This window comes from Phaethon lepturus, unplaced genomic scaffold, assembly GCF_000687285.1.
Source record: "Phaethon lepturus isolate BGI_N335 unplaced genomic scaffold, ASM68728v1 scaffold15575, whole genome shotgun sequence".
Lineage (NCBI taxonomy): Eukaryota > Metazoa > Chordata > Aves > Phaethontiformes > Phaethontidae > Phaethon > Phaethon lepturus.
The window spans coordinates 42252-53851 of NW_010538516.1; the positions used below are offsets into that span (position 1 = coordinate 42252).

Genomic DNA, 11600 nt, shown 5'->3' on the forward strand with positions numbered 1-11600 from the left:
GGTCACTAATCACCCCAAGTATCACCCATTCATTCAGGTTGGCAAGAGCCTCACAAGAGTTGGCAGGAGCCTCCTGAAAAAAAAAAATTCTTCGTATCTAACTGGAATTTCCTTGTTGCAGTTGTGCCTCTTGCCTCCAGTCCTGTTCTTGTGCACCTCCAGGAAAAGTCTGGCTCCATCTTCTCTACACACCCCACTAGGTATTGAGGACAGCAAAAAGATCTCCCCTGAGCCCCCTCCCCTTTCATCATGTACTCCAGCCCCCTCACCAGCTCCGTAACTTGGACTTGCTCCAGGATGGCAATTAGTCCACCCTTTTCTTCTCTCTTGGCATTCACTTGAGTAGCGGAAAATGGAAATGGAGAATAGGACAGAGTGCCAGATTTAGTGCAGGAAAGCACCCAGCTACTGCTTCATTCTCATCGGGTCAAATTTGATGCCAGCAGAAAAACTGGCAACCGATCAGATCCTTATTATTACCTGTAACCGGAGACGGACAGAAGGAGACATCCAGCCCGTTCAGGGAAGAGTTAATATGTGCGTTCATCAAGCATTCAATGGCATCTTTGTCGCAGTTGCAGAGCAGCTCTTCACAGGGATCCCCAGCCTCTGGAAATAAAGCAAAAATCCAGACAAGGTACTATTTAAATATCTTTTCCGCTTCCTGCTTTTTCCTCCCTGTAAGGTTTGTGTCTATACTCGTTAGTGCAAACCTATTTAAACTGTGCTTCTTCATGTTAAACACAGTCAAATTTCATAGTCCAAGACGGTTTTTTTTCAAAACGCCATCCGGTGTAGCCTGGCATGGCTGGCAAGAGACTTCTTGCCTGTGCCAGATCGTTCTGCAGAGCAGTGAGGACTACAGAACGCTGCTTTGCTGCCTCTAGTTTTTCCACTAAAAACTTAACCCAGCTGATACCAAGTTTGACATTTCACAGACTTCATTAAAATATTTCTCCTAGCCTCAAGAAGTCATAGTCCACCAGCCAAACCTTTCATGTAAGATGTGTTTTGCTCCTTATAACAGTTTCCCAGGAAATACTTTTTTCCCACTTCAAAACCTTCTACCTTTCAAGGTTTCAAAAAAACCATTGACCTTTCAGAGCTGTCATACTTATGTTTCACATTTTTGATGGGGACTATTTTTTTTAATTCTTTTTTTTTTTTTTTGAGTTTCAATAAAATGTTATCTGATTATTAAGTATGGAAGGAGCCAAAAAAGCCCTATTGATGTTTAAATGCACTTGAACCTTTATAGATTGGCCTAAATAGCAAAAACAGTTTTAATTTGAAACGAGAAAAGGGAACTGGATCTGATTGTCGTTTAAACAATTTGTAAGGGTATTGGGTCTGGGGGTTCTGCTCCTCTTTCCTGGTATCCTCAAATCATGTAGTTATGAGAGTCGATACATGCTGAAAAATTATATTAAAATTGATTAGGCATTAAAGAGCCCCACTCCACACTTGCCAGGACTGTATTAGTATTGCATGGAGCAGCTCCTGTTATAATGGTCTTTGCCCTTGTTGGTGATACTATTGTATCTGAGGAGTGTATATGACCCTGTGAACAGAGAATCTCATCCCTCAAAGAATATAAAAATCCGGCCTTGAAGCTTCAGAAGGGGACTGTTTTTTGGGTCTTTCCTGAAAAACCCTTGAAAATCCACCCTTGGAGGCGGTTTCTGCTTAATTTATATATGACTTTTGGTAGACAGACCAGAACAAAGTTCCCAGTTATGGTGAGGCTCCAGTATTAAACTCTTGCGATAGGTTTATCTTACCACAAGTCAGGTTTTCAGTAGAGCAGCTGACATCTGTAGAAATCTTTGATGGATCCCATGTGCACTCTATCTCCATTGCTTCCTCGTAGCATTTGCGGTGCTGGAAACAGCAGCTTAAAAAATGAAATAACACAAAGTTAACACAATTTAGTTTCAGTTCAAGATCAGACTGCAGTGCTTTGGTGTCTCTCTTACACAAGAATGCAGAAGATGCCAAAAGAGAAAAAGAGGTCCTCAGTGTGGTCTCTAGACACAAGAAAGGCTGAGTACTGCTTTTCCCTGAGTCATTCTAGTGGGATAAGTACAGGTATGCTGAACTGGGCACCCACTGAGTGTCAGTGCCTCTGCAACACCTTGTGAATACCTGTGTCTCATTGAGACTATATAAATATGTGCAGCATTATCCTCTCTTTCTCATACTTCCTCTTCTATGCAACAATCAGAATCAAAATGCACCATTTAGCTATGGGAAGGGGCCACGAAATATTTTTCTCTCACTGGAGTAAAGCAGCTTTCTCCTACCACCACGCAACAAAGGCAGTTAGAAACCTTGTGTTTTCTTATACCCCTGCTGTCATGCAAACCTCAAATGCCTGCATGGCCACTTTAGCTGTGAATAGCAATGAAAAGTCAACTAAAACAACAAGCTCCTCGTCAATCCTCTCTTCTCTTTGGCTGTTTTTGAACAGGCAAGCCATCTACTTCTATATCACAGCAACACCTGCATGCACTGACATCAGCTATGAATGAAACACGGGTAAAACACTCAGTCATCATTTACCACATGTAAGATTGTTACATAAATTAAGCAGGGGCTTACTGTTAGATTTAGATTGAAATATCCTCATTTCAGAGAAATGGACTCAGAACAGGGGTCTGTTACTGAATTGCCGCTGGTCTTGACCGTGCCAAAGGTAAAGACAACATTAATATTCAAGACCAGCATCTAATGCCAGCAAGGATTAATGATCACCATGTAAGGAATTAACTCTAATTAAGCTCATGTGGGATTTTTGTTAAAGACACGGTGATTGTGTTATTACACATCACCTGCAGCCCTGCATATGCACTGAACTCACCGGTGGATGGAAGCACTCCTGCTCTGACCAGAGCAAGGAGCAAACACCTGCCCCTGTTAGGCTCCCTTCTAGGCTACGCATTCCCTTTCTTACTTCCTATATTTAGGAGTCATTTAATATTTAATCACATGCTATATTAATAAATAATTATTTAGTCCCAAGTCCTAACTGCAGTCCAACTTTTGACTTGGTGAAAGACATCACTGATGAGGTTTGCTCAGGTTGCCAGCAGCGGATCAGAGCTCATGAGCAGCGTTATCCCAGTCGATGAAGTTTCAAAGCCCAATTTCTTGCACTCCGGTGTCTCTGCTGCCTGTTAGTGGTTTTGCTCCCTGCTCTAACCTGGTCTAGGAGACTGCAGGAATGTACTGAACAAAGGTGAGGGCAAATGGCATTCAGCAGAGAGGCCCTGATGGTTCCTCCACACCACAAACGCTACTTGTCCCAGTGCCTTGTTTCAGAGGTGAGGCTGAAGTTTGTAAGCTCCATCAAGAACAGAGTTTTAAAGATATAGCTGATAAAATGTCTCAAGACCCACTTCTGTCTCTGCCTGAGATCTATTGAGGTGTCAGCACCTGAAAGCTCCTCTAACTGCATAATTAGTCTAATACGAACTCCTGGCAGTTCTTGTTTGTTTAGAGCATCACAATTACATCAACGCTTAATGCAACAGTTGATCATAAAATTTACTTGCCTTCCCTTTGCAAGCCGGGGATTGTAAGTCATGGGTTGTCCTCTGGTCATGCTTCTCTTCTCCATGGACTATGGAGGTAGACTAGGCTCCTAATTTAGATGTGACAATCAGCTACTGCGGGAAACGGGAAAAGGTTGGGCTTATGGGCACATTTTCCAATGCCTTAAAAACCTACAGTGAGATGTTCAGCCCTTTGTTATGGAACAGAAGGGGGACTGACAAAATCCAAGAATCCAATCTAGGTTCTAAGAAATAAAATTAGTTCCCATATTGTGGGAACTGTGTCTGAGAAAGACATGTAGAAGCCACCTGTTTGGAGGCTCTCTTGAACCAAGGTCGTATATGTCTCAGTGGCAAAACAATAACCGGTGTCCATTTACTGCAAACTTCAGTGGGGTTGCCATGCTGCTAAGGAAACCTCAGCGCAGGACTGCTAACCAATTTGTAAACACAAAATGACTCTGTGGATGTTTCTCAGCACAAAACTGCTGATAGATCGTTCTGCTGTTTCTGTATTTATGCTGCTCTGCATTAAAATGAAGCTGAGTAAAGCAAAAGCACAGGTACTCAGCTCTTTGGGTATCAATCCATTGAACTGACTTGAGCTCTAATTTCAGCATGTCATCATGATTGTTCAGAAAACCTTTCATAAGAAGTCCCATAGCTTTTCTTCAGTAGCAGTTAGATCTTCATTTTCCCAGCCATCCTGTGCAGGAAAGTGGACGGATTCATTTCTATCTAGCTATAGGCATTAGCCCTTTCTGAGCCATTGCTGTCTTCACTCAGGGAAGCAATACATTACATTACATTACGTTGTTGGAAAAAACTTTTTTCTATTTAGACATGGATGGATCTTGATTCTCTTTTAATTTCTTTTCACACCTCCCACTGGCATAAGTGAACAACCATTTGAATGGCCTTGGCCTGAGATTACAGTTTTTCTCACTAGCCCAGTCAGAGTCTGGGGCAATATCCCTCCACAGAATGGAGTTTGGATGGTTTTGATCCTGGTGCATGGTACTGGGAAAAGCCATCGAGTCACATTGTTCTTCTCTGTGCCTGGATGCTCCAGTGTCTTACAACATCTGCATGTACACAGATATGCAGGGCAAGATCTGCTTAACCTCCTAACTTGAAGTAATACTTAGCTGTAACTTAATTCTGTTGATGCTTAAATCTGCCCCCGCCCCCGATGCCAACGTTTTCATTATAGTCCACTCTGAGCTTACATTGCTGATGTATTACACAGCTCCCAGTACCGACAGTTTGGTAAGATTGTAAACCCACTAAACTGATCAGATTAATGCTCTCCCACTCACATTATTAACAGCCCCTCCAGTTTTTGGCACCAGTTTAAGTATGAGACAGAATTCCCCGGTACAAAGAAATGAATTAGGTTTTGTTCACAAAGATCTGTTCAGAATTTAGAGACCTCTGGGTAAGACACGTCAAGGAGACGGGTACGGTGCCTCCTTATCCTGTCGCATTAGTGACCACTCTTTGCAACGAGTTTAAACCAGCTGTGCCACCAGAGTTGCACTGGTGGAATTACACGCAGGCGTGGGGGCTCTGCTTTTGTCTGTAGGTTGGGAGTATTTCTCCACATTGAAGTGTGGGGAAATAAAGAGAAACTCCGAGCTATGAGAAAAAAGAAGTAAGTGGATCATCACATGCTGTGGATTATGACCACCTCGACTTCATCTGTTTCCAAACCATGCTGTAAGGCAACTGGCACGGGGTGTCGGCCCAGAAGAAAGATACCGCTTACCAGCAGGTAGGTATAACACAGGACAGGGCTGATAAACCAGAGCTGAAGTTATCTTTTGTAGGTCTGCAAGTGAGTGATGATTAGATAAAACAGAGCTGGATGGTGTGGGATTTACCCTCTGAATAAATCTTCTAGTTTTTTTACAACTGTCCTTAAATCATTTAGGCAAGTGTTATGCTTCGGGGCATCAGAGCATGAGGGCACTGACAGCCAGTCCGGGCAGAAGAGGACATCTCATTTTTAAGACTTACTCATCAGCTTCATCCATGGGGAGCCCTTCCATCTCAAACCGGCAAGAGCAACCATAGTCTTCAAAATCCCTGGGACAAAAGCCAGTAACACACTTCATTTTGTTCACAAAGTTGAGCAGGGCAGGGAAGTTAGTGAAGATGGACTGTAACCAGGTGAAGTGAGAACCCAGGCAGTCTGGAAAGAGAACAGCCATAAAATTCATGGTAAACAGAGGTAAGCCAGGTGTGGATCACACATGGGTGATGTTCATGTGAACACAGAGCCTAAACAAGGCAGTAACACAGGGACAGTGAGCAATCATAGAATCATAGAACAGTTTGGGTTGGAAGGGATCTTTTAAGACCATCCAGTCCTACCGCCCTGCAATGAGCAGGGACATCTTCAGCTCGATCAGGTTGCTCAGAGCCCCATCCAACCTGACCTGGAATGTTGCCAGGGATGGGGCATCTACCACCTCTCTGGGCAACCTGTGCCAGTGTTTCACCACCCTCACTAGGAAAAATTTCTTCCCGATAGCTAGTCTAAATCTGTCCTCCTTTAGTTTAAAACCATGACCCCTTGTCCTATTGCTACAGGCCCTGCTAAAAATTCTGTCCCCATCTTTCTTAGAAGCCCCCTTAGGCTCCCCAGAGCCTTCTCTTCTCCAGGGTGAACAACCCCAACTCTCTCAGCAGGAGAATGCTTGACACTCAGCAGTATTTAGTATTAGAACAGTCTTTGGGGAAATCTACAGACTCAGAAATCCCTGTTCCTTTTCAGTATAGGAAAAAGCAGGGTCCGTGGGATTTCTATTCGGTACTCAAGTACAACGGGAACACATACTTACCAAAAAATAGTGTAACACTTTCCACATTTTGAAAGACTCCATTGAAGAATGTGGCATTGTCTAAATGAAAAAAATAAACAAACCACACTTCTTTTTAAAAAAATAATTGACAAGAACTGTCCCCAGACTGCCCATGGTCTTGCTTAAACCATTTTGAGGTAAGAATTACTAGCTGTTTGCTAACAGCACACTTCCCTACAATGCGTTGGGTGTATGAGTGATTCCCCACTGCCATGCAATATTGTAGAAAGTAAAGCTTAAACCATTCTTACTCAAGATTCTTTCAGGTGTGTTAAGAAGCTCTGGCAAGAATGCTGGCCGCTCCAATTCTTGGCCACCTATGTCAGCAAACAAATTTGAGAAGAAAAAAGATTTAAACATTAAAAAAAAAAACAACAAACCAACAACATATACTTCATTATGACACATACACTGCAGGCATTTTGAATATCTTCCTACACTAGCAAGCTGATTTATCAAAGCCAGGAAACACTTGCTTAGCTCCATCTGCACCCAGGAAAGCGTACTGGTAAGTCTTGACATTGACTTCAATTTAAAAATCAGTCCTCTGTTAAAATGAGATATTGGTAATGAGGATGTGCCAACCCTTGTATTTCTGTGCTCTTCTGAACAGTAGCACTTACTGGGATAAATCAGTAGAATCGTATAAAATTGTTTTAGTTGCCCAACTACTTTCACTGCTGCAAATATTTCTACTCTGTAACCCTGTGCTCTTCACTTCTTTGAAGTTGAGTTGGGTTTTTTTTCTGAGTCCTTATTGCCTATTGCCTTATTGCCTCTTTTCCTATCACTATTTCTTTCTCAAGTTAATTATCTCTTTTTCCTTTTGAAGATGCTGTGGTATATTTTTTATGCTTTAATTTTTTTTCTCTTTGCCATGTCCTGAATTAGGGTTAAATCTAATACTTGTTCCCTCCCTACTTTTTTCCTTGTGCTTGTCTTCTGCACAGTTTTAGGAGAGAGTGTGTTACTTTGGATTTATTTAAACCTGGCTTTTTTTTATTTAACATAGTAAGTCAAGGGTATTTATTGTCTCAAGGATCTAAAAAATGAAGAAAAAACAGTAATGTTAAATTCATGGCACAGCTTATGTCTCAGAATAATTGGCGTTAGGAAAGCTGTCCATTTTCTCTATGAAAGATTATGGGAAAGATCTGACAGTTATCTTGCGGATCTGTTACAATAAATATAGGTGTAAGAGAGCAAAGCGGAGTAGTCGGTTTTTTAGATATAAGGCTTAACTCTATGTTTAGCAAAGGATTAGGAAAAAATGGGACTTTTTTTTTGATTGTATAAAAGGGTCATCTTAGGGTGTCTACAGCTTTTGTGGAGTGAACAATATGTTCATGGTAACAGTCATATGCCTCCAGAAATTCATTTCTCAAGTTTAGTGGCAGAATATGGATGTGGGATTGAGGCAGGTTATTCTTTTCCTGAAAGTCTTGGTCACAACAAAAAGCTTTTAGATGAACAGCAATCCATCAGAAATGTCCTTCATCACAGCAGGTTTAAGGGGAATGGACTGCTTTCCACAAACCAGAAAAGGTGTCCCGATAAAGGCTGGCCTTTTCACAGACTGGAACAAGTCTGTTGAAAGCTTGACACCCATGAGGAATTCAGATTCAAGTGAAATAATGCTGTGCCTTGCAAAATAAACAGCATTGAATGAAGGATATTTCTACACATGCTTGCTAAAGAATTTATTTTCTGGCTTAAAGTCTGTATTTCCTCTGCAATTGTTAAACATCCCTCCCCCATGTTCTATCTAGAGTCGGGTTTTGACACACTGCATAACACCATGGCTCAAACTCGCTGTCTATGATGAAAAGCCATTGACCATTTAGTCCTTTCAGCAAAGTTTTGGAAAACATTAAGATCCCATTGAGTTGAAATGAGACAGAAGAAAGAACTGATAAAGCCACATTATAGGACTGCTGGAAATTGTGATTGCTCCAGCATGCTCCACTCACACTTAGTTCTTCACAGCAAACTTAATTTGCACACACCCAATTAACACGTAAATGTTTCAAGCTCCCCTGAGGAAAAATCTCTACCACAGGGTCAGCAGCTTGGTCAACCTTTGGCTCTTCTAATCCCTTCATTATGAAGAACAATATTTCTAATTGTCACTAAGTCAAGATCAATGAACCAATGTTTGCTAACAAGATTGTTTAATCTTGTTGAAATTGTGTGAGGAGGGACAAGAGAAAATACTTTCTGGGTGAATTATTCTCTTTTCTTCTTTTGCTGTCATGTATTTTGGGACTATTGGTCCTACGTTGTTCCCTGTATAGCCAGTGAAAGATTGCACTACAAAAACAAATCCTTTAAACCTCAGAAGACCCCGGGGAGGTCAACTTGTCTTGCCTTTCTCTAAAACCCACTAAATGACTTGTAAAATGTCCTGAGGACACTTGTATGTTATATCAGCTCTTGGGCTTTCCAGTTGTATACTTTATCCACAGAATTTCTTTCAACATTCAGATAAATGTAAAAATGTTTGTGGACCATGTCTGTGATGTTGCTACTTTGACAACGCTTTTCTGGAGTGTTATCTGAAGAAAGCCCAGGAAAAAAACATCAGTGCACCTCCAGTTGTTTTTTGCAATCATGGATAATTAAAATGTCATAATGCAGGGCATGGATGCCATCATTATAACCTTTGGGGAGAAGAAATCTTGGTTGTGCTGGGAAAAGTCAGGGTGCAGCAAACACAGCCTGTTTGATTTATTCAAGGCAAATCACATTATCTCCTCACAAAGATGCTCGTTCATGCACAGATACTTGCTTCAGTCTCAAAGCAGAGATCAGCAGAATAGATTCCACATAAATAGAAATCAATAATCCTCTCCAAACCTAAAAATGGTAACATTATAAATCTTAGTGCCTCGATTCTGTTTAGCTGGGGGAAATGAATCTGTGGCACAGCCTTTTGAAGTTTGGGGGGAAATCTCTTTCAAATGTTATGTGAGAAAACTTTCTGAGTGTCCTGATATTTGAGTGCACTAGAGATTATCCATATATATAGTCCCCTTTACATCTGGGGACGAAATAGACCTTTATTTTTTATGAATAAATGTTGTAGTTATTTTGGCATTCTTTATCATTGCAGTGTGAAATACTAGTATTCTTCCTGATTTCTGTTCGTATAGTAGGAGTCTTAAGGTTCAGTTTCATCAATATATTTTAGGTCATGTGTTTTGTGTTAAACCTGTTTTTTTACTGACTTCTAATACACACAGCTCCTTAGAAGAGAGGCAACTGGTGAAGTTGAAGTAGGTCAGTGCAGAGTTTTGCCTGTGCCAAGGTCCTGAGCTTTCTTTTCCCTTTAGAAATAATCCCATGGAGTGACCAGAAATGTTGTTAAACTTTCTAAGAATCCTTCTCTTCACCTGCACACTGCTACTCTTAATGACATTCCTACACAGTGCAGGGACTGCAGAATTTGAAATGTTTGCCTACCCCTGTGGGAAGTTCATTCACCCATGACAATAAAATCTAAACAGATGAAGAAAAAGAAACTATTCTCAGTAAAATTTGAAGGAGGAGCTTTAGCTGAACATGAATTATGTTTCAGGTTGCACTGAATGGATGGAGAATTTAGACAATACACGTATTTAATGAGTAGAATCTCTTTATATGTAATATGTAACTTGTTTGTTGTCTAAAGGACTTAAATAATGACCAAATGCTAGCAGAAGGGAAGTTGCAATTTTTGGTTATATTTTTAAGACCACTAAATGTTTCTTGCTTCACTGTAAGTCCTGATAAAAATATGTTTCATAAGTACTCCATAGATAAACTTATTTAAGTGCATTTGGGTGTTGAACAACTAGGTTTGAGGGTACAGAAGGTGTGCTTCTGAAGGATTGTTTCTAAATGCACATACTTAAAAGAGTATTTAGAAATAAATGTCAAATAATCATAAAAATACACTGCCACTTACCACTGTATAACACTATTGACATAGACACCAGCAGAATTACAATCATTTTTGGTTTAATCCAAAGACAAGAAGAAATCACAGAGCAGACTGGTGTGCCTGGTGAGTTAAATAAAATATTAAGCAAAATGTTATCTCTTGAATCTGGGATTGGGAAGACATAAGCTTAGAAAATCATTCTTTTGTAGCCTGGCCATATTTCTGCTTGATGCAATTCAGTATTTACCCTTATCATAGTAAATGCACATATTACAGCAAAGATGAGCCTTATATACCCTTCATATTTTACCAATGTCCTCTATAAATGACTAACAATATTTATTTTGCTATCGCTTTAGGTGAGTCAACAGGCTCTGCCGAAGTGCCATAGACAAGGAAAAACTGTTTAGCAATAGAACAGTGTACTTGAAGTTTCTTTTGTTTTGCAAAAAGTTTTCACTCATGATTTGATCTAACAGGATGTTTAAACAATTCTTCACATTATGTTTAAATGCAGATATTGTGAAACACTGTGTAAATGAAGAGACATTCTGGGATTACTTCTATCAAACCCGGTTAATCTGCAATCCATTGTATTAGTTTGCTTCACATCACAAAAATCTCTCCCAGTTTGTAGTCAAACATTTACTCTCATCTGAGTTGAGACTGATCTAATGTATCATATATTTTCCTAATGATAAACGCTATGCTTTTTGGAGATCTTCCAGTCCTGGGTGTGCTTTTCCTTACAGAAACGTGTGTAAAGAATTCTTCTGAAGCTAAAAGCCTTGCACTAGTATTCATTAATAACAGGTAACAGACTGGTTTTGAACTACAGTCACAGTTTACCCAAAATTTAGAGTCACTTTCTAAGTAAGTAAGGCATAGAGGTCTTTACAACCAAATAAACGAACATTTATTTATCAGTTTTCAAATATGTATCTACTGTTGATTATCGGCTCCCCTAAGGTCAAATATTGCATTCCTTTCTATTAGAAAAATCTGGTAATACTTCATCAGGAAGTGAGGTTATAAATCTAACATCTCTAAATATTTATAGTCTACTATCCCAAATCTCTTACTTACACTTTATTTTACAACTCCACAGTCCCAAGCAGTTTATTCTGCATTGTTTTCTTCCTGATTCCTGTACTATAGAGTACATCTAGAAAGGCTTACCTTGAGGGACAGTGTCCAAATGCAGCTGGATAGAGGACAAATGGGTTTCAGCAAAGTCAGTACTAAATTATTTATACC

The 11600-nt window shown here is 40.1% G+C and overlaps 1 protein-coding gene across 1 annotated transcript in view; it reads right to left on the reverse strand.

Moving 5' to 3' along the window:
- Nucleotides 1–10413, reverse strand: part of OC90 (otoconin 90) — a 21687-nt gene extending 11274 nt beyond the window's left edge. Inside the window, exons 1-6 of the mRNA XM_010286842.1 lie at nt 10368–10413; nt 6673–6738; nt 6401–6460; nt 5574–5748; nt 1782–1894; nt 481–609 (exon numbers count right to left, since the gene is read on the reverse strand). Coding sequence (XP_010285144.1) covers nt 481–609; nt 1782–1894; nt 5574–5748; nt 6401–6460; nt 6673–6738; nt 10368–10413 — 589 coding nt within the window. The remainder of the gene's footprint in view (nt 1–480; nt 610–1781; nt 1895–5573; nt 5749–6400; nt 6461–6672; nt 6739–10367) is intronic.
- Between the last annotated feature and the right edge of the window lie 1187 nt (nt 10414–11600).